Source organism: Ischnura elegans, chromosome 7 (assembly GCF_921293095.1).
Source record: "Ischnura elegans chromosome 7, ioIscEleg1.1, whole genome shotgun sequence".
Taxonomy (NCBI): domain Eukaryota; kingdom Metazoa; phylum Arthropoda; class Insecta; order Odonata; family Coenagrionidae; genus Ischnura; species Ischnura elegans.
Window position 1 is genome coordinate 56,097,257 of NC_060252.1, and position 24,104 is coordinate 56,121,360.

The 24,104-nt window shown below is 37.6% G+C and overlaps 1 protein-coding gene across 1 annotated transcript in view; it reads right to left on the reverse strand.

Annotated features, from left to right (window-relative positions):
* Nucleotides 1-24,104, reverse strand: part of LOC124162266 — a 116,781-nt gene that overhangs the window by 30,548 nt on the left and 62,129 nt on the right. The window contains exon 2 of the mRNA XM_046538738.1: nucleotides 20,751-21,014. Coding sequence (XP_046394694.1) covers nucleotides 20,751-21,014 — 264 coding nt within the window. The remainder of the gene's footprint in view (nucleotides 1-20,750; nucleotides 21,015-24,104) is intronic.

Sequence of the window (24,104 nt, forward strand, 5' to 3'; positions counted from 1 at the left end):
AAGGAGCACGGAAGTGATTATAAAGGTTATGCAACACGCGTGAGGGTATTTTAGAAAGGCATCCACACGACCATGGGTGGACGAGGCGTTTGGTCAGCTTCGGGCATAGTTGGTACGAGGGATAGGAATTCTCTACACTACGCACCGCTTCGAATCGCAAGCGGCGCTAATTTACGGTTTTTAAAACCGTGGAGCTCAGGCTCGAGGAGCGAACCGTTGTGTACCCACTCTCATTGGGAAGAGTTGGATCGAGGAAAAGTGAAAATTAGGATCCTTAACGGTGCAGATGTGCTCCGACTCAATGACCGACCCGTTATAGTGTGGAGTCGACAAGGTTCACTGCACGATAAGGCGATCGCTAGATTTCGCTTTGCGTCCAAAGTTGTTCCTTTTTCATCGACTCACATTATTTATCGCTTCGCAGGCGCATTACCGCCGTACCTATAAACCATATTTACCAAAACTGGCCAGTTAACAATGAAAATGTTATTTTGCTCACCTTTTTGTGTTATGTAAGTAGTGTATTGTATTGCCAGATTTCGCTTTGCGTCCAAAGTTGTTCCTTTTTCATCGACTCACATTATTTATCGCTTCGCAGGCGCATTACCGCCGTACCGGTAAACCGTATTTACCAAAACCGGCCAGTTAACAATGAAAATGTTATTTTGCTCACCTTTTTGTGTTATGTAAGTAGTGTATTGTTTGTGTTAGCAGAAACTTAAATGCTAAATGGTAACATAGAATACGTGATTTTGTAATTTTTCAATTATTTTTCCATTTTTTCATCGTAAGCTCGTGACTCTTTAATTTCGTCGCTAGGTGATTAAAAAGCTGTTAAAAGCTTCATCTCATTATTACGCTTGATATCTTACGGTAATGAATTCCCATTTCCGAGATTTCACAGTTAACGTGGACTTATCCTGATGAGAAAATCAGGTTTTTAACTAATTCAGCTTAACAACCATGGCGAGCCACGGGCTCAAGCTGGGTTAATATTTCTACCTTTGTGGTCGCTCAAGCTGGCTTATTTTCGAAACTTAATCTTTTTCGAAGTAAAAATTGTAGTATTGAATTTGACACTGCGTAGTACAGTGCCTTCCGACGCTCACAATCAACAATCCTCGAGTATTAGGCCGTCCAAGGAAAGGAACTTCCATCTTCAGTGGCGTGGCCAGGAGAGGTCCCGGGGGGTCCGGACCCCCCAAAATATAAATACAAATTTTTTTCTCTCACAAAAGAAAACAAAATATTGAAAACCATGATTTTACTAAATATTTCTTCAACAAATGAAGTTTTTTTTTGTTTTGAAAAGTGTTACAAGTAGTTTAAAACCCATTACTCAGTACCCTATCTTTCAAAAATTTTCACCCCTGGTTTTGGACCCCCCCAAAACGAAATTCCTGACTACACTACTGGCACTCTTACCCTGAATGTATGGTATACTCGCCTATCTCTTTGCCTAGGTTGAGATCTATACTCAAGTATCCAAACAAAATATCAGATAGGATCACTGAGTGAATGATAATGTGTTGGGAATTATTTTGGGAATTAATTTGTGGGATTATATTTTTCCCAAATTTTATCATTGACTAAAAGCTGGCCATCGCGTACAGAATTCTGAAAACCGGCATGGGATTGAATGTGAACAAGAAAAACATAAGCGTGTGAGATTTTTTTCGTTGTAGAAAGTCGTGGTCCATATTTGAAGAAACTGAAAAAGAGCTTGGGAAAATTCTCGCGTCGGATTTGTTCTGCAAAGGTTAACTAGGTAAAACTCTAATACTCAGCTTAGTTCCCACGATTGGCGAAATACAATGTGGAGAGTAGAATTTACAAGTAAAGCCATCTTCTGATTTTGCGCTTATTTTGGTGGCTTATAATGCTCTGAGCTAGGTATTCATAGGTCTAAAGGCCGCTATACGCGATGGATTATCATGCTGAATTATCATGTTAATTAAACTAATCGCAGTACCATCATGAGCGGGATGATGCGAGCATAAATAGGCCATATTCTAATTTTCATTGAATCATCATGCACATGACAGTCCATTCGCGATTTCATTATACACGGAGGATCATTTCATTTGTATTATAATTCAGCATGATAATTCGCACTATCATTCACTGTGTATAGCGACCTTTGGTAATTTATAAAAGACAATGTAATCATTAAAATTGGTTTCTGAAACTTTTTCTTCCTATTTATAAGAGGCGGTATCCACCCCAAATATGCCCGGGCATTGACTGAGTCACGCTTGCGCCGCCAGATGAGCTCTTATTATTTGCTGATTAATTAACATTCTGCGGGAGATGAGTTTTTTTCTGAAATGTTGGCAGTGGTTCTGTTTTCATCACTTTCCGTGGGAACCTGCACCGGTGGAATTCGCACAGTGCACGCTATTGTTTTGAAATCTTGATATTATGCTTAAGGTTACGTAGTTCCTCTTCGTGGTTATGAGGTGAATATATACTCGAGCACTGTGGATGATCCCTCTTTTTTTCTTCATTCTCTAATATAACCAGTAGAATCGTGCCGAAAAGAAATACCGCTATTTATTATTACCGGAGCAAAAAATAAAGTCAGCCCAATTTTTTTTTACTGTATTCTATTGAATTTGGTGGAATCCTTGGAGGATTTATCCGGTCACGTTGTTTGACTTTCGGATTTATTTCATTGTGGTCGCTAGTTCCATGCGCAGAGGACGTCAGAGGACCCTAAATAGCCCTTTATACCAGGTTGATTATGAATTATTCCTCCCATATGTTTTCAGTGTTTATTAGACTCAAAACCGCATGCCATCTGTGTTCCAATTTCTCGCCACTTGCTCTGATGTGCTGGAGAATAGGCTCTCATTCAATAGTTGAGTGAAAAAGGAAATAAATCGTGGAATACGTTAAATTCTTTTTGTCTCTATTTACAACGATCTATCGTAAAAGTGTATTTGTGAAGCGGCAATGTTGTTCTAGGAGAACTGTTATAGTTTAATTTTCTTTTAAAGCGATATTGGTTCTAATGAATCGGATCACATAATTATCAGTTGGAGGAATTTCATCAAATGTGATGTTAATTGTATTTATAATCGATTGCAAATCCGAAATTTTGATTTTGGTTGCGATTTCAATCCGGAATCAAAAATTAAATACAAAATCACTTATAACAGATATTGTTGCCGGCCTTTTTAACATTTTATATAAACGAAGGATTTTGCTGTTGATATTTTTAGGATCTTATTCTACTAGTTCATAACTTAAATAGAAATGCCATCTAAAATTTTACTCATTAATAAAACTCCATGATTGTTTTTTTTCATTCTAAGCCGACAAAAATGTATGTAGTTGCGCGTTGACTACCGTTTAGCGTCTTTTCAATAATGGAAGAAGATTTCGGGACCATTGAATGTGTTGATTAAAGGTCATGGTAGCTGTTTCAAGGTTTAAGGAAGTTAAAATCACTCGTATTATTTACCGCTCTTGGAATGTGTGGGAATTTCTTTTTCCCAAATTTTATCATTGACTAAAATCTGGCCATCGTGTACAGGATTCCGGAAAACCGGCATCGGATCGAATGTAAACAAGAAAAACTTAAGCGTATGAGGTTTTGTTTTCCTTCTAGAAAGTCGTGGTCCATTTTTGAAGAATCCGAAAAAAAACCTTGGGAAAATTCTCGCGTCGGATTTGTTCTGCGGATGTTAACTAGGTAAAACCCTTATACTCAGCTTATTTCCCATGATCGGACAAACATCTCACAGTGTACGCTTGGCTAAACGAGCCGATGGATGTTGTATATTATAATACGCGGAAGTAATTAGGAAGGGTATTTTTGTATGACCTCAGTGGATATGGGGGAAAGCTCGGACGAGATATTTCACTTTACTTTTTGGAATTAATTATCCGCGTTTAAGCTCGTAATAAAACTTTGTCATGATATTCCGAATGACGAATCATTAGGCCTACTTCCAAACATTAAATTCCTTCTGGTGTTTATTGCAGGGATGGCAAGTGAAACGAAACTAGAGTCAAAACAAGTAAAATTTCAATAGTTTCGTTCCCGGAAACGAAATTTAGAAACGTAACGAAATGGATTTGAATCCGGGGAGCTAAACTGAGGGTCGAAAGGAAATCGGAGTCAAAACTACATTGGGTCGAAACTAAACTAAAACTCCGGGACGAAACGAAACGCAGATAATGTTTCGCAACGGAGAGACCACGTGATTCACCTTCGAATAGTTTACTTTCGACCCATACGCCGAGTACGAAGTATGGTTGAATGAAGTAGAGGTTCTTTCTGCCGCCATTAGTTGCATTAATAGGAGAGCGGCGAACGCAAACTGGCAATTCGATTTTTAAGCTCAATTTTTGGACCTCTCTACACGTATGTCAACACGTAATGGGTCGAAACTATTCCCTCTCTTCCCCTCCACTCAATTTCTGGGATCGAAACATAAGTTTGAGCTGCGGAGTTTTGACTAATTTAGTTTCGTTCGTGGGAGTAAAGTTTCGTCCCGGGTCGAAACTAAACTCCTTGGTGATTTTAATTTTGTGCATGAGCGAAACTAAACCTAGACCTCGTATTTCCGTTTCGCTCCAGGTCGAAACGAATCATTTTCATTTCGCTTCACCTGCCATCCTTGGTTAATTGAAAGTAACAATATATCCTTTGTTGTCGCGGAGTACTATAACATATTTAGGCAAGTTTTTTTTTCCTGTCTTTCCTGGATGTTATAGCAATTATTTCTTCCATGTGTATCCTTCGAGAGAAAACATTTTGAGAGTGCGGAAACGTCCAGGAGAGGGTTAGGAAGTATTTCAAATGCAAATATTTAAAAATACGTATTTGAAATAAATTTTTAATTTGTATTTGTTATTTCAAATACACGACCTGAATGTATCTTTTATTTTGTATTTCAAATACAAGTTTTTGGTATTTTCCTATTCTAAAATAAAAAATACATTTGTAAAATACTTTTGAAGTATCTCTGTAACATTATGCTTCAGAGATTATTTCATTTCCGTTTATATCGCTTTCTTCATGTTTGCAGCTATCCATTACGAGCCAGGGCATGTAAATTTTTTTAAAGATTTCTTAGTTTCCATGCAAATGCTTTTGTATTTTGAAATGCATTTAAAATTACTTTTTTGTAGTATTTATTTCAAATACTTAAGTCAAAGGTATTTTAAATTATGTATTTCAAATGCATTTGGAGCGGTCTTTTATATTTCAGATACTCCTCGGCCTGTAATTTTCCCAGCACTGGTCCAGGAAAGAAAACGGTTTAATTTTCTCTTCATTCCCGAAGTGGGGAAATGCACTCTCGGATCGAAAATTTCAACTCCGGGTCGTGGCCTAATGGTACTGAACCTGTGCTAGGGATGAAAGTGGACACCGAAAAAAGGAGTGTCGCGAACAAATGTTTCCAGGACACGGGCCGCAAGTGCTGCATTGTGTTCGTCTTTTTTTATTTTGAGGTAAAGGGGAAAAAGATTTGTAAGCAGAAATTTTTTTGAGAAAGCTCTTGTGGAGAGAGACTTGGAAAGATCCGCATAAGGAAGTGAGGAAACGAGGTTGAACATTGGCAAGACTGTTATGGCTCTACACCGATAGGGGGATGAGGTGTGGAGGGGGGTTAGCGGTAGGGGAAGGGGGGAAGTTACCGGAGGAGGAGGCGTGAGAAAGCCACGGAAAGGATTGGTGTGGGTAGGATTGAAGCAAATGCAAGCAATTGCAAAGCGATTTACTCTTCCGTGAGCCGATGCCAACACTTCCACCGAGATAAAATATAAACAAAAAATGGCAATTTTCACTTTAATTTTAATTCTTTTTTTTCTAATTCTAATTTTTTAATGCAGACTTTATTATATACAGGGTGGAGGAAAATTGTGTCGCGAAATTTTAATCCTGGAGAGCTGATGCCAGCAGGAATCAAAATTACCGATGATAAAATCAATCGATTCGGCTTTAACTTTGTGAAAATCCATGTTGAAATGAAAATAAACAACCTTGGTAGTAATTCATTGGACATTTTTATTGGCACGACGCGTTTTAACGCTGAGGCGTCATTTTCAAGTACAGTGTTTACTACCCAGACCAGACTACTGTTCAGCCGGTGAGAGTTGTCCGATGGCACTTTACAAGGAGGCGGAGAACCCTGCGCCAACATGGTTTGCAACCAATCACTGTCCCCCAAATGCACCTCACACACTTGCCTAGTAATACACCGTTGTCACATGCATATGAAGCACTGAACCACCTAAACCCTTTCTGCGAATCCTCCTTTGGACCCTTCACGCCCGTTGTCCCTTCTGGCTCCTTTCTTCACAGAACCCTTTTGTTTACATGTGATGTGGGCGTTTCCCTTTCTTACCTGGCAGCCTTGCCCCCTACCCCTTCTAGCTGTCAACGGACAACTCTCGGCGGCCGGACTGTAAGTACAGTATTTATTACAGATATTTTCTTAGTAATAAACACTGTACTTGAAAATGACGCCTCAGCGTTGAAACGCGTTGTACCAATAAAAATTTCCAGTGAAAAATTACAGAGGTAGTTTATTTTTCATTTCATTACCACACCATTATTACCAGGTCGAAAACGCACTATTATAAAACATCTAGGACAATATAAAACATGATTTCAAAGTCCATCCGGGCTATTGGCTATTTCAAAATTTTCCACAAAATCTACTTTAAGCCCTTCTTGATTTCAGTGTAAAATATCTATTCCAAAGCTGCTAAAATAATTGCGCAGGTGTAAATGATTTGCAACATAAGATTTTCGTCATTATATATAGAACTTCTTCTGTGTTCCTTCATTTGCATTTAAAAAAACTTCCTGTGTACCCTGCATAATAAATTCCGCAGTCCTCTTGATTTTATTTATGCACTCCACTTTTGTTGATACGATCAAATTTGTTCTTAGAATTAAATAAAATCTTATCAAGCTTCAAAGGGTATTAAAATGAAATAGTGCAATTAGTTTTGAGAACAATATTCTATTATTTATAAGAAATATTTCAAATGAAAGTTAATTTGATCGAGAGGGTAATTTTATTCGGAACCATACACAGAGATGTCAACAATTTGATAGTTCTTTTGGAGCTTGTCAAATATCTTAAGCAGAACCATTTGTTGTTCATATTTTACTATTAGGCCACCCAGCGTAGCTTGGAAAGGATAATACCCAGAAAATTAGGAAACTTGAAACTTGGAACTCATGGTCACAGGTTTTTTTTAGGTAATGAACAAAGCAGGAATTATGATGGTATACCAATCTAACGCCAAACAATGGAAAAAACGATTTCCGTGTGCCGCACACGGGATCACCTAATACCCCGCTCTACAGCATATATCGTTTTGTGTCCGTACGTGCGTGGACCGTAAACGTCTTTTGAACGCAAACCAAGCATAAACGTTTGCATCAAGAGGATTAATAGGTGATTGCAGTATCCTTTGAGTTATTTTTCCCTTTGAGCGTGTTAAGAGGTGTGCTCACCCAGCAGGATGTTCAATCACAGAAGTTGTATGACGTGACGTAACAACGGAAATGAGAAAACGGCACAAAAGGACACGTCGGACAAGGCAAGTATTACTACGGCATTTGGGAGTATGAGATACACCTATTTACCAATTTTGGTTGCAATCCGTTGAGCCGTATGGAAACGCATAGCGGACAGACAAACAGACATCCTCTTTTATAGAAGAGCTTGGATGTATCGCATTTCCTCCATGTCAAGCCTGAAGCGATTTCATGAACAGTTCCACCGGGAATGCGAATTTCTTTGGGGGCGTGGGTAGGAGGATGGATAATGGATTACGTTTGGGGCCCAGGAAGTATGATCGTCTCATGTCCCTCGTGGAAGTCCGAATCTCACCGTCTCCCACGGGGTTTTAGAGACCGCAGATTTTTAAAGTGGTGCGCTTGGGAAAGATAGAGCCGCGGTGATTTGGGATTTCCTTACTGCACTGTTCTCGTGCTCGATTCAGGAACTCTCCTCGTTTCCATTGCGTCGCTTGGAGCGTGCATTGAATAGTTTCGAATGAGAAACTGGAGCCCAGTGTAAGGAATACGGATGCAGTCTCTTTCGAGGCGTATCGACGATTAGTAGGGGTATTAGCCGTATTCATTCGCTGATTATATATTGATCCTATGTTATTCTTTCACATGTGTTTATTCCTTAAGCGTCACTTTTATCCCAGTTTCGCACCTGGACCATCAGTAAAGATGTAATAAATATATATATTTCCGGCATAAAATACCAGGAGACGATAGGTAATGTTTACTTAATTGTCTGGTTTATTAAATATTAGAAGCATTCAAAATGTGCTGCTACCGAAGAATGATGAAGAAAAAATTGATCGACCGGGTAAGTACTGAGGGGAGATGAAGAGAAAAGAGAATTTTTCTAAAACCTAAAGGAGAAGACTTGACAACTTAGCCACATTATTTGTCATGAAAGCCTTATGAAAACAATCGCAGAAGGACAGTGGAAGGGAAGAAGGTCAAAGGACGGTCCAGAATGAATTACATAGGACATATTGTTAAGAATGTAAAAGAGAAAAAATACTTCACTATGAAAAGGCTGTTGGTTTTGAGTATAAACACTTTCTCTGTTTTATTTTTAATTGATATTTTTTATATAACGGGAGGTTAATATGATTGTAGAATTATTTATTGTGTGTAAAGTCATCGCGAGCGAACCAATTCATTAAGTGATTAGTAGTCAATTACTTACTAAGGACTGCCGTGACATTGGTATTTGCTTATTTGTTGAGCTTGTTGGAAATATTTTCAGCGATCGCTTGTAACTACGTAAAACCATGTTGAAAAATTCTGACATAAAAATATGTAGGAACCTAAATCATACTCCTTAGTTAAACTTGGGTCCTTAAGCTTTCCTCAGTGATCACCGAAAACACCGGCGGTGAAAATGCGTAAATATTCCGTGTGACTTAGCTTCTAGTATTTTTTGCTGTGAAACCGGTTTCACAGGGAACTGTTAACAGATAGAGCACCAACACGGCAAACTTATTTTTTCATTGACTTGTGAAGAGCGCAACGTTCCAAAGAAGGAAAACCTTATTTCAGCCATCTCCAGCAGCCTGTATTTTTCCGCGAGTATTTCACCACCGTTTGCCATTTACTGAGTGATGTGAAAGATGGTTTGCCATTTCGTAATAAAAAATTAAATGATAATGGCATATTTTCGTTACGAATTTTTAATATCGTGCATATGCTATTTGACATCAAATTATATGATTTATTACAACTAACCTATTTATAATGCACTAAAGTGATAAGGCAGGATACCATTCATGAGAGGCTAACTTGGGTAGCGAGGATTATGAAGGAGTTTCAGGAGCATAGAATAGAAAGTAATTCAAAGTAATGAAGTGAAGGATTAAAAAATATGACATTCATCAATTTAATCTGCGAAAAATATGATGAAATAGCCGAATTATCGTGTAACACAAAATATTTCCATATTAATACTTAAACGTGATTAGAAATTATAGCTTTTTCAAGCAGTAAGAGAGAGTCGCTGAGTGATTTTCATGCTGACTGATTAACTGATTCTAATTAAATCATTATTTTGATATTAGCTAAAAAGTGGTACTATTTTGGCCTACGTTTTATTTTTGAACGTAGTACTTTTGTTATGACACCTTTTAATTAGTTTTTTTTCAGAAAGTTATTTTTATTCTAGTTGTTATCTATGTTTTTTCTCTACTTTTACCAGCCATGACTACCCCATTCGGGCCTATTAAAATATTTTTTTCAAATGCATTGTGTAAGAGTTTATTACGGAATCCCCAATTGTTTTTATCACTTTACGATAAAATACAATTGAGACACCCAATTGTGTTAATTTTGTTCAATTGTGGTCATGAGGGCTCATTGTGTTCATTTTGCATCACAACCCATTTAATCTCATCTCTAAAACCCTTCATTTATTATTTCTAGTTCGTTAATTAAGAGCGTTCAATTCAAGAATATTAATTGAAAACTTTTAAGTTTACCAACCAGAGACTTTCTGGCATCAAGTGACAGATAGTTACCATATATTTAAATGTGTTGTCCAATTTTGTTATTGGGGGAACCTGTGATCTTAACAGACATTATTTTTTTCTTATTATTATTATGTGACGTTAGAAAGAATAAGGTTATACTTTCTAACTTCAACTTTCTGCTCAAGAAAACGGGAATTATGAAAATTCCTTTGCGTAGATGGAACAAGTTTTGAAATTTGACGACCCAATCAGACAAATGCATCGTGACATTCATGAAAATGACCCTCACTTTGTCTCTCGAAAGAAACCCCTTCGAATTTTCGACCTGTCCCCCCACCTCCACCGTGCTGATCTCCTCTTGACCTTCCGATCTGTGCAAAGGAATGCGCGAATGTGTGTTAGCGGAAGGAGGAGACGGAGAAAGGTGCAAAACGGGTTGGCGGTCGGAAAGTCGGAAAGGACGTACGAAGGAAAAGAGGAGAAAGTGCGTGGGACGACGAGGAACAGTTATTTGAGGTAAAAAGAGAGGAGGAAGGACACGGGAAGGAAACAGAAATGACGCGGGCTCAATCGGAAACTCCGTTCACGTTTTGAACGCGCGAAGTGGACGAGAGGCCGGCTCCGTGGAATGGGGAATGACGGTTTATAGAGGACGAGTCATAGGTATGTTTGCTGCTCCGCCGCCGTCTGCGGCAGTCGAGATGCAGACGCAGTTTGACGGGTTTTTCATCGGGAAAGGAGAGCGTCGGGCTCCTTCCCGGCGTGTCTTCTGCCCTACTGACGAGGAGCCGGTCACCACCTCTCTTCCGTCGCCTTCCTCGGTTCCTCCCAAGGACTTCCCGATTCCGAGAAAAGAAACTAGGGGATGGGACATTTGGAATCCTTCATCACCTCCCTTGTATGTTTGTTCCTTCGTACTCGTTCTGCTTTATTCGAACATGACTCGATGTTATGCGTATTGCACTATTTATTTCCTTACATGTAGCTTTAATTGCCTTAAATGTCGAAAATGTCTCATTAGGAGTATAAAATACAAGGGGACTGCATAGAGGAGTGCCAATTCCATCCCATAGAAGGCTAGTTTCTGCTGCCACTTCGGTCGTATTTTAGTCGGTTTTCAAAAATGTCCGCAGAGCGGTGATGAGTGCAATGCGATCCGCTTTCTTTCCAGTACTCAGTATAATACTGCTTGTAATTGCGAGGAATACTACTGAAAAGTTATGAATTTAATAGATCACATTTTCATGTGTATATAAATTTCGGTTATCACCCCTTATTATTCCTTATTTCCCAGTGAAACTTGGATCAATTTGTCCATCAGGTACGCGAGACAATAGGACTGTTAAGGGGGAATATTCAACAGGTGTTGGCTTTTATGAAAGGCAATAGAAACACCTTGTCAAAAAATAATGGATGGCGTTCACGTTTTCTTACCCGTTGGTCATTACGTTTCATTCGCCGCAATAGCTCGTACGGGCTAGATAGCTAGAAAAGCTCGTTACCTTCGGAGGCTCTACAAAAAGTTCTGGATGCCTGGCCTATACGTGATTGCAATCTATCATTAATAGTGGTCAGCTAAGTTTATATTCAAGTATTCTTGCCTCGTTTTACGTTAGGTTTCATTTATTATTCTCATTCATATGGTCATTCTGCTGTCTTGAATTTTATAGCAAGGCGGTTGCAAGCTTCGTTCTTTGGAAGGTGATAGTTTTTGTGTTCAACCGCCTCAATTATTTAGAAATAGCACTTTGGCGGCATTAGAAACGCATTGTTAAATTGAAAACACTTTGGATATACTATCGGGCAAGAATATTTTTGCCCTGTACCTGTAATTCGGTAGCATTTGCTTAAAAATATTGCGCGTTTAAGGTAATCACGGATAAATTATGTAACTCTACTAACGGCTATAGCGCCATTATCAAGGCAAACTGCTGTTTTTCTTGATAATGACGCTATAGCCTTCAAAACTAGTCGACATCAAGTAAAAGTTTATGGAGTAGTACTGGGTTTTTGCTTCATCATGAATATCTCATCGTTCCACTATGCCACGCCAGCATCAGTTGATTTCAAATTATATAACGACTATATAACATGGAGGAGACTAAATCATTATATTATTAAATAAATGAAATCTACTCGAGTTTGGTACCGGGTTAGGCTGTTTGAGGTAGAACCTCTACTACAAGGATATTCGAAAACATGCCCTGATATTTTCATACATTGAAGAGAAATGATGCCTTAGTCGATCTGTGAAAAAATAATTGGGGGTCATCGGCTATTTAGCGCTAATAACTTGTTTTGAAAATCGTGATGTTCAGCTCAAAATTATATTGCTCTTATGGCGGAACGCAGTCGTCGATGAGAAATTTCCTCATCGTCGTCAGGGCTAAGACTGACTGCCGAGTTTGATCCACACCGGGTTTTTATACTAAGATAGCCAAAGGACATTTGAGACCCATTGTTGGCCAGGCGATTCAAATTGACTGAGGGGGGTTGGAATTTGAATTGAGTCCGTGATCGTAGTATTTTATCTATCAACAGTCTCCATATTTGGCTGATATTCTGACCAGTCTCGGTTAAACCATTTCCGCCCAGAAAACTCTGTGCTTGCGACAGTTAAGAAACGTATATATTGGAGATACATCAATTTGTTCAAAATAACCCGTAGCAATTTAGCTACCCTGGGTGGTAACGAGGTCAGAATGTTATGTTGTTCAATTTATACGAGTGACCGTGTTAAAAAGGACGAATCTTCAGGGCAAGCATATTTTTGGATGAAAGAAAGTTAAAATAATCTATATAATGCCATTTCCTGTTTAATTGAATGATACTCTCATGTGATTTAAGGACAGTAGGCTCCCATATTGAATTTCCGTCTCCCACCTCTTTCCATCAGTGGTCTTTTTTCGACCTACATCAAAAATTTACTTAGTTGATTAAGCTAGGGCAAGTTTCAACAATGTATTTTGACAATGCAATACCAAAAAGGAGTGCAGGTATACATTCACAGGCTCATATGCTCAGAGTGGTAGGATGCATGGCTACGGTGGGCGGGCGGAAATGGGTTAAGCTTTTTCTCCTCGAGATACATTCTTGTTGCCTCTTTCATTATTTCATTCCAGTATTCATAAGATCGTCATAGTATTTTGGCGTCGTTAATATCAATGGAGTGTGCCACATCGAGGCTTTTCTCAAGGCAGATTTTTCGGGTTGAATAAGTGTAATGTGCCATGGTAATCGTACTTTTTATCTCGATTTAAAATAGGTTCCAATTATGATACTTTCGATGAGAGGGCGGCAATCGCTTCGGTGCATATAATTATTAGATAAGAGATGTTAGAATAAATAAGAGCGGAATATAATTGTAAACTTGAATACGATTAATCCAACTCTGAAATCAATTTGCATACGAATAAAGAGGAATAACCTGACCCTATATCGCAAATTATTAAGTGCTAAAATGGATTGAGATTTTTAGGTTAAGTTTTTTTCGTATCGGGTAAGTATTAAATGTATGTAAAATGGTTGTTGGGCCAATAAAAACTGATTGACTACATTTTCAGTGACTTAATATATGCTAATCTTATTTGAAAGTGGCAACGGGCTCCGTATTTTGATAATGCTCTAGTAATTGCTCTTTTCCGTAGGACAGAAAAATAGTTCCATGAAAAAGTTACACGCTGTTGTTTTATCCTTTGTGGAAACAGTGCTAGATTACAGGCTGGTAAACCTATTGGCAGCAATTTTACTCCAGTGTTAGCTTTCATTCTCAATGTGATTGCTTTGCCGATTTCGCATTAAAAAAATGCTTCCTGAGATTTAATTGCTTAGCAGGATAATCTGTGACTCCCTTGGCTGTGGCTGGAAATAAGTCATTGTCAGTGTCTCTCGAGTCACACCTTTGATCTTAGTAGTGACAGAATGAAATAAAGTCATTGTCTCCACCTTCGCGGCTTTGAAATTCTTGAAATACCATAGTTGGATCTTAAAGAAAACTTTCTCTGAAATATATTAAACTTACTGCAGTTAATTTATGTGCATGCGTACGAATTCAATGACGGATGCGAAATCTTCCGTAATATTGTTTGGGAATCCTTGGCGTTTTCTTGATAAAAAGCGATCAAATATATAAGATATAAATATAAGCCGTTAAGCATGTGAGAAGTACTTTACGTCAATTTTTTTCATTTCCTGGTTACCGACACCTGCCAATTCTCACCACAGTTTTATGAATGTCCTGGACCTTTTAAAAATGGATTTATGTTTTAGATTTACAATGGAGGAATCTCAAAGTCCTAGAAGTTTCTGTAAATAAATTTATTCTAGTCCAGGTTTTATTTTAATTCAATGTTTTCTCAATTTATGATATACTCAATTGCATCTCTTCTAAAACATTTATTCCTATTTTCCCAGAGACTATGAAAATTCACTTAATTTCACTCTGTCTGTCAGTTATATGAGTTTGTATGTAGGTACTTGAAATCAATAGTTTGCGAGCTCACTTGGAGAATGATTGATTCAAAAATAAACATTTTTTATTCCGCTAAGTATTTATTAAAAATAATCTACCGGTTTCGACCTCTTCAGGTCATTAATGAGTGGCAAAAAAATTCTTGACCAACATCTTTATAATTACCTGAAAGAGAAGAAACCGATAGAGTTTGTCTGTCTATCGGCCTTGGTGGCGGCGGGGATAAGTCCTCGCCTACCATACCGATGGTCGCGGGTTCGAGTCCCGCCTTGAATGGTTACCCCTTCTAGGACAAGGGTGTGTGTGATCGTCTATTGTTGACTGTTTAACCCTTATAGAGCGGTGCGCCGATATATCGGCTTTTACGTTATTTCCGTTAAATTTGAGGACATTCAAATAAAAAAACTTATATATCAGTAAGCGTATAAAAATATTGTGATTATTGGCCAATTTAATCTCATTAAATAAAAAAAAACCTCTTAAAGATATCTAAAAAATTAACTATATAATATCTATTTTTCCTAGTTGCTACATTTTATTAAAGTACCCTCCGCATGTTTCGACTGTACCCCGAGAAGACTGTATGTATGAAGACCATTTGAAGACCATTTTGTGCTATTTTCGGGGGTAATTGAGCTAAATAAATACAATTAATTTATTGTGGAGCATAACAAAATTTTATTTTTGAATCAATCTCGTATGATTGCTCGTATTATTCGAACGAATTACTTGTGAACTACTGCTCGATGAGGCTGACAGCAGTTGGAATCTCCTGGATAGTCTTTTTAGTCCACCCTTCTCTCCAACGGATTTACTTTCTTTTTCGGCGTTTACCTCCCGTAACCGTTGTTCTCCAACCAGTAGCTGCCGTCGTGAGATACGTTCGAGGAAGCAGGCTAATCCTTGGAACATTACACCGGAAGGAGAACCATCGTTTCATATCTCTGAATCGATTAACGGTGTCCTAAGCCCAAATGACTTTCCGTTGCCATTAAGATCTAATCATATAATCTTTAGACAAATGTCCATTCCATTACCGGAATTTAAGTCGGTGCTCGGTTGTGAACTGAGCTTAATGGTGTAAGGGCTGCAGTGGGGCGTTAAGAAGAGGTAATCGGAAGAAAACGGTAAGGGGTCATTGGCAGGGGAATTAACGGAAGGTGCGTTCACCTTAATGGAAGTTTAGCAGTCAAGACAATATTGCATTATCATTAGTTATGTCATTAACAGTATTTTATTATTAATTGGATTAATTAATGTGTTATTATTAGTTGGATGTGATCGTGTTAATAGTACATAAAAATGTTTAAATTATTTTGCATATTGTAGTAATTGCTTGTAGTAGTTGTGCTTGTATATATAATAATAGTATTTTAGTGTAGTGAATCTATTGTTAACTTAGAGAAAAAAATGTATTCAGATGAATTTATGATATGATTTCCAAAATACTTTGTTTTTAGCAATTTGAACTTCAATTGAGAAAATTTAACATGCAAGTTCAACCGATGCAGGCGTGCTATAGTGCACTGGAATGGAATGGAATTTTGACTTATTGAAAGGAAATGTAATTGCATTTTTTCATAACAAGGGTAATTATTGCGGAAAAAAACATCTACCTTTTATTTCAATATGTATTAATTTATATTTAATTTTTCACTCTGGTATTGTTTCAAATTGTTGATAGTTCTCTTTATGTTGCTCAGAGGATCTACATTATTTTTGTTATTGAGAGGCATAACCTCAGGACAGTTAAAGTATGCATTCAAAATTTCATCTATACACACCCACGTCGCAGCGCCTCGGTAATTTTCCCGGTTGTGATTTCTTTTCCTTTGGATTTTGGAGAGAGTCAATGGCTTAGATTTTCTAGGAGGCATTTGATTGTTTTAGCCATTTGAGGTTTGAATAATGGCCGCAGTAGTTATTTTTTCACTGAGAAGCTATCTGCGGCTGATGTTCTGAGGAGCTGAGGTCCTTCAGATAAGGAGAGAGCCGGTTATTTTTGGGAGAAAGATAATTCACGTCGAATACCAAAGAGAAATGAGGTTCCAACGTGAGATTTCTCTTCTCAATGACAAACGCTGGACACCCACGCTTACTATTTGGAAGGCGTTTGATTACTCTTGAAAAAAATATGCCAACTTTCTCCAATAATGTTTGAGTGAGTTGTGAATTTTTACCGTCGTTGTGACGTTTAACGTCGTCATTTTTATACCGTCCGCGGAATGAATATTCCATTCTTGTCACTTGATGCTAATCTCTTTATGCCATCTCCCAAAACGTCCTAATAATTTAGTCCGGCGGATAATAAATTAGTTTTCATGGAGAATTATGTGTCTCGTCTTGTCATAGAGTTAGAATTTAGTTGCCTAAATTTCCGTCGTGTTTTATCCTTCATACTTATGTGAATGGAGGCTATATAAAAACCCCAAAAAATATACAGATTTTAATTTATGATGTCCCAATTTAAAGTTACCCATATGACTTCGTGATTGGACGTATTCTTGTGCATAATTTCGAGCTTCAAGCGTTAGGATGTGGTTTATCTTTCTCAATACAAAATAAACTTTTTACTATGCACTTTGTACTACTTTGTGTGGAAATTACCATTTGTGTTTTTTATCATGGTGTTTTCATGGATCTTTGTACTAGATATGCAAATACTCTCACGTCTATTCACACAGAAATTGCAGGATTATATTTCTAGATTAAAAAAAGCTCGACAATAAAATTAGTCTTCGCCAATTATTTAATTCTCATTCCTCTGAATTCTATAAGTTTTTCTCAGAGCCATGATCGTTAAGACGAACAATGACACCAATGTCTCATGATATAGATTCGCCTGACGGTTGCGGTTGACCGAATAGAACAAACTTCGGCATGAATTTGCATCTTTTTTGGGATTTTGTCTCGTGGATGTAGCAAATTATTTGTCATTACATGAAAATTTTGGATGAATAAAATTAAGCGTTATTTTTCCACTGAATTTTTATTTTAAAAAATTCCATGGCTTGGGCGGTAAACGTTATCTTTTGATACCTGATATTTGATCTGGTATCTTGTACCAGAAGATGACGTTTACTGTCGAAATCATGGTTGTGTTTTAAAAAAATTCTGTGGAAAAATAAATTTTAATTTTATTCATCAAAATGTTCAGCAAATACCACAAAGTATCGCCAGACACCACCAACTTCATGGCATGGAAATAAAAAATATTATTCTTTTGTCAGAGTTTAGGAACTCTCAAATGAAATTAGCATCAGCTTACAGTCACTTGGTGTCCAGTGTATTAGAATACTTAATGTTGCAAACTCGCGTATTATTGTATTTTAGTCCTATATGTTAACGGGCATCACACAGAGTGATAAGCTATTCGAAATGAAGGCATACGATTTTAATTAGATATTTAAATTTTTTCAAACGCGCTAAAATTTACAATATAACATTGCAATTCATGCTGTGTCTGTGGAAAGTGAATAATAATAACAGCGCTTTTGCTAATTTCGTGATGCTGACTAGTATATTATTCACACCCTAAGATTTCAATGGACATATATAAAGATCTATAACATATTTTCCCGCATATAGATGCTGCTATGGAGACCTGTCTTAGCGCTAGCGTTTATGTCAAATTACTCCTTGCCACAAAAAAATTAGGAATGCGAATTATGACGTCCTTCGAAAGTAAAAGTGTGCTAGCAACATGAAATATCGAATCATATAAAAAAAATGCATTCGATTAAGCTTGCTCAGCGAGATTAATTCCATGAAAGCCTATAAATTGAATTCTGGAAAGAATTTCGTCCTAGCAGCCTGGTTTGTTAAGCTTCCCATTCACGTTCCTCGGTTTTTACCTCCTTAATAAATGCATGGAAGTCAACGCTCTGACATCAGTGGCCTGAAAATCAAGGGGGCGACTTTTTTTTCCCAGCGTTTACTGGCATATAGTGGAAAATAAATGCGCTCAGGATTTTCCCCTCGTAAGACCTCCTTCTTGAAGCTTAGTGCTTTTTTATCTAGCATAAATTCCCTGGCTTAAGTACAATTTTGTTTTTTGCTGTGCTACTCAGTCGCTGTTGCTTACGTCGGCATTCGCAATAAATCGCTCAAAGCAGTCTGGTCCCGTAGGTTTTTTATACCCATTTTTCGGTAATTCCTAGCCATGCCGTAATATTATATATTTACAGTGGAACTTGGATTAGTCGAACATCAAGGGACCAGCTAAAAACTTCGAACTATCCAAAAATTTGAATTTAAGAAGTCCTTAATAAATAGGTCCAAAACAATAAAATTCATAATTATCCAGGTTCTACTGTATTATTGTAACTGTAAGGAAATCTTGTAAAATTTTGGAATTCTCTCCCTGAGGATCTTGGACAGAAGGGCTCCATCCATGCTTTTAAAATTAAATTATACATGGATTTACTCAGTGGAGAGCTAAAATAAAACTCTCACGAAAAATACAGCCTATTATGTATTATCATTATGTATTATGTACTATTGCCCAATATTCTGTCTGTCTATGATGTCAAATTTCAATGCTTGTTACGGGTTATTTCTTTTTTATATGTGTTTATCAAACAACTTTACTTGACATTTTTCATGAACTTTTTGCTTTGATGAGCCATTTTATTGTAAATTGTGTTTTTTCCCAGAGCATAATAAATATCTATTCAATTCTATTATGTTTGTAGCGTGCTAATCTGTCTGGCGCACTCACACTTTAGGGTCTATCTCAGTCGTAGCAAGTAAAACAGGAATGGGGTTTATGCCTTCAATGCAGAATATCTGCATGCAAATTTTAAACTCAGTCTCAGAGCTGTAGCTTGACATTGCAATAAATGTGCAAAAACGGACCAAAAAAACCTGCCCATAAAACGGTAGAAAAAGGTGTCAAGAGACAAACAAATCCCCACTGTAGTGTTTCTCTTTTGCAAAACTTGTGCAACCAGCAACATGTGCAACGCTATGACGGTCGATCAGTCGATATGTCACAGAAATATAGGCGACAAGGCAAAGACAGGTAGTGCAGCAGAGTCAACCTGGCTATGGAACCAGCAGGTTGGGACTGCTTGTCTCTCATTTAAAATATCATACTCTCTATTGTATAACTTAGAAGACTCGATAAGGTTTCTCTAACAATCACTTATCATTTCTTAATCTCTATGTTAGTTGTAAGTGCGGTAATTACGTCACGCAAAAGAGGCATTTCCTAGGTTATTTTATTGCGCTCGGTAGTATCAAGGGTCGATTTATACAGTTTTTTTAAATGAACGTATCTAGTTTCTTAGTCATGGGCTAAATTGTGGAGACAAGAGTTAACTAAGTCAATGATGGTAATTTGACAAGAGCGAAATACGTTATTCACGCCGTCATGTAATAGAAACCTGGCGACTGTTACTCGAAAGAATCGCCAGAGGAAATTATAGCACACTCAGTACATGAATATGGTTGATTTTCCTGGATCTAGCCAAGTTGAATTTCTGTCCTCAGTAATTTTTATTTCTATATACGAATAATAATGTTTGCTAACCCAGTAAAAATATCTTCCTAGCTGTATAATTTATGTACTTAAAAGCCTATGATTTAAGAATTTGGTTTTTGTAAAGCCTTTACCACGGTTGAGTACATCTAGTGATCCAGTGAAAAATTAGCACTTGATATTATTGTGTTCGGCCAGTTTGCTATTTGCAAACAAGAAATAAAGTAATGTGTCTATAGCATGTGACAAACTATTAGCCCTTTTGAAATATGCTAATATTATTGTTTTCTCAAGTCTTTCTTTGCTCACTTTCGAACTACGGTTTCCGTCAGAAGAGCCCGGGCAGACCTTAACCTTCTCCGCATAATCCATGGCAGAACCAACCAGTATCTAAATTCCTTTCCCATTATAGCATCCAAGTTTTGGAATTCATTACCCATCTCAACAAAATGCTTCTCTACGCCGGAATCTTTCATGAGGAAATTGTGCAAATATTTAAAGCAGTAGCACTCTTGTTTTGAAATTTAAGAATCTTTGTGGTGATTAATTTGATTTTTCAAACCCTTAGTTTTAAATTAATCTTGCGTTTATTTTATGCTTATTTAATAATTATTTTATTTTGTGCAGAATGTTATCTGTATTACTTATTTTTTTCTCTTATGGGTTTCCCAGAGCATAAATAAAACCATTCATTCATTCGCTTTTAGTGCCTGTCCTTTGGGAAGATTGCGCGTAAGGGTATCACCGCTGTATTTGGTTCGCTGGTTTGTATAGAATGAGGGATTGCGTACTCACCCCAACGTGCTGTCCCTCGACGAACAGCTGCGGGAGCGACGGTGAGATCTGTTGCGATGCTCCGTCTCCGCCGGGCGACGAACCCAGGCGCCTCTGGATCTCCTCCCGCACCCCGACGCTCGTGGAAGCGTCCCGCTCCTCGAACGGCACCAGCAGGGTGCGGAGGATCTGCTTCACCCGGAGGCACTTGTGGAAGGTGCGCCGGACCACGCCCATCGACGTCGTGTAGAGCACAACCTTCCCACGCTCCTTGTCCCGGTATCCCTGTTGCAGCCAGAGATAATCAGAGAGAGATTTAGATTAGTGAGGGCATTCTGGAAGCGCATCTTCGATTGAAAGCACTCCGTTACGTATGTCGCGACTCATGCATTCTCGGACCGTTTCCGAAAACACTGAGCATCAAGTTAACTTGATTGACCACTGAGAGAATGAGCTTTATAACAGGAATTACTGGAAAGGTAATTCATTATTATTTAAGGTTTACACCATTTTACAATCAATTACTTTTCGAAAAACCGGTAGATATAGTGTAAAGAAGCATATTAAAAATCCATAAGTGGCTACATTTATACTAAATAATCTACTATAGCTCTCTAAGCAAAGAATTTCTTAATCTCTCTTTTAAAACCTTGTTCGACGAAGAGAAAAAAATCAAAGTTGTCAAGAAGGCTGTTTTCTAAAAATATTACTGCTCAAACAATCCGTGTAGTATACATAAGTAAATCATGGCACATTAATAAGTGGCTATATTTATACAAAGTAATCGACTGTACAATCGTAGCTCCCAAAGCAAAGAATTTCTTAAGCACCCTTTTAAAAACCTCATTCGACGTAGCGAAAAAAATCAAAGTTGTCAGAAAGACTTTTTATCGGCGATGAAGACGTGGTATGATGCTGTGGTAAGAATATTGGGTAGAGCAAATTGTCCTCTCGAACAGTTTTTTGGTTTCAGGTTGATCTTAGGAAACGAAAGTCTGTTCTTCCCGGCAAATCAGGTGAGTCCTTTTTTGTCGAAATGGTATTTTTTTAGGAGCATTTAGTCAACGACTTTATGCCTGGCTTTCAAGGGTTGAAGACCAGGGTGTCTCCAAAGGCATATCTTGATAACGAAAACCAAGTTGCATGCCAATTTATCAAAGAAACCTTCGTTGCATTCCGTCAAGAAAATCAATACGGCGCGCTGATATGGTGGTCATACTAGATAACAGTTCCCAAAGATGGGGATTAATTTAACAGAAAGTGATCTCACTCTCCAGGGGAAAACCCATCCTCAGACTTGCATAACAAAGCCAAGAACCGAATTCGCTCTTCGATTAATAACACCTAAGTGCGTATCGGACCTTAACGATAATGTCATGATCACGCCACGGTATTTAATCAAAGAGGACCTAGTAAATGGTTCCCCTCCAAGAGAATAGTTGTGTATCAACGTGTATCGGTAATAGTATTGGTCAACATATAATCATGGAATGAAAGGATGGTGAAAAAAGTGGCAATCCCGAAAAAAAATCATGTTAAAAATTACTGGTGATTAATGGTCTGGGAAGTTTGCTATGGAAAGTGAAAGGAATACGAACTATGATTATTAGTAACACCTTCTATCTTGCCAAAATTAGAATTTCGTATCGATATCATTCTTAAGAACAATAGATCACGAACCTCTACGAAATAATTTTCGTATAGAAAACATTTGTTTAACCCTGGAAAATTTCATATAATGGGCATACCTTCACTCAGTTTTCCAATGCTGACGTTAAATATAAATGTACCTACCTTCTTTTTTAGTCTTATTATTGTTGGTAATGATATTTAAAGCTAACCGTGAGGAGTCAACTAAAGTTTGAAGATATTGTTTAAAAATGAAATGGTAGATGAGGAATTTTTAAGACACCAAAACTGGGATAAGCATGATAATTTTTCTGACACAAGTATTGACATTCCGGTAATTACTTCGATAGAGCTACTTTTTGTGATTATACTCTACTGCGCTTTTGGAAAACTGACTGTTGTAATTCGATTTCTGTTTGAGAGTTTGTATTACTGCTGTCGTAACGATAATTGGGGACGATCAAAGGAGGCGAATGTGAGGTTAGTGATATTTTCCTTACACCGAAGTATTAAATAACATATTTAATATTAAGAAAAGAGATATTAAAAAGTCATACCTGTGTACTTCTTATAAATTCTCTTTGATTGATGTTAAATGTGTTGTAACGTTCGCCTGAATTTAGTTCCATTTTGAAATTTTCGTCAGAATTTGTGTTGTTTAATCAGTAACCATTTAATAGCATGCGGTATATCTCGCGTTGGAGAAATATGTTTGAAGCGAAGAAAAATAAATAAACATCAGCTGTACGCATGGCAACGTTTATGCCTCGTTCACATTACGATCGTCCGAGCCGTCGTCGGAACTATCGTGCATTCACATTACGATGGTTGAAACCTGTGCTGCTCTCTAGTGCTGACATCTAAAGTGAACGGGAAATTGATGATTAGCAAAGCTGTTGAGGTCTGCATTGACAAGATGTTACTGTTTTCAACGTGTATTTACCGAATAATTTTTCTTCCGCTCACATTCTTCCTTCCTAGGACAAATCCATGAAAATAATAGAGCTTAACGAGCTTTTCGTCCTTCTCTTGTCGCTTCCGTTTCCGGTCTCCCAGCGCCTAACCATAGTAAAGTGGCAACGTTCGGAACTACGTCAACTATAGTCAGAAATTGCATTCACACGGCTAGTTCGGTCAACTATCGTTAGACCAAATCGTTGTTTGGTGGATTTTGTTAGCTCTAACGTTGTGTGGCGATGAGAACTTCACAAGTTAAACACTTGAAGACATTTTGCTCGCACTTAGCTGTTATGTGGCAGCTTTTTCTTCTCTGCAACAATAAAGAAGACTGTCTATTTTTTAAGAAAAGAAGAAGGTGTGGCGAAGATTTTCGGAATTTATTCATTTTCGCCAACTTAAGTGTGGATGGCGATATTTGGTGGAACTGTGTAATACGATACATAATCGCAGGTACACTAATATTGTATTTTCCACAAATGCTTTAATACTACTCAAGTACTCATAGTACTTAATTGCCATTCTCAAGGGCATAGTGCATAATGTCGAAACCTGGGTGCAATAATTAAAAAAATAAGGCACATTCAATATTAGTGCATCTGTGATTATGTTTCCTTATTTATTTTGATGTTTACTTCTCAAGGATAAATTGTGAAAACCATGAAAGTCTTCTATTCATCTGCTTGTTTGACCGATGCATCTTTTGTTGGTGGAAGCATTTTACTCTAACGTGGAATTGGATCATGGGATTTGCCTTTCGTTGAATCTTATAATTTATTGCTCGTTTTC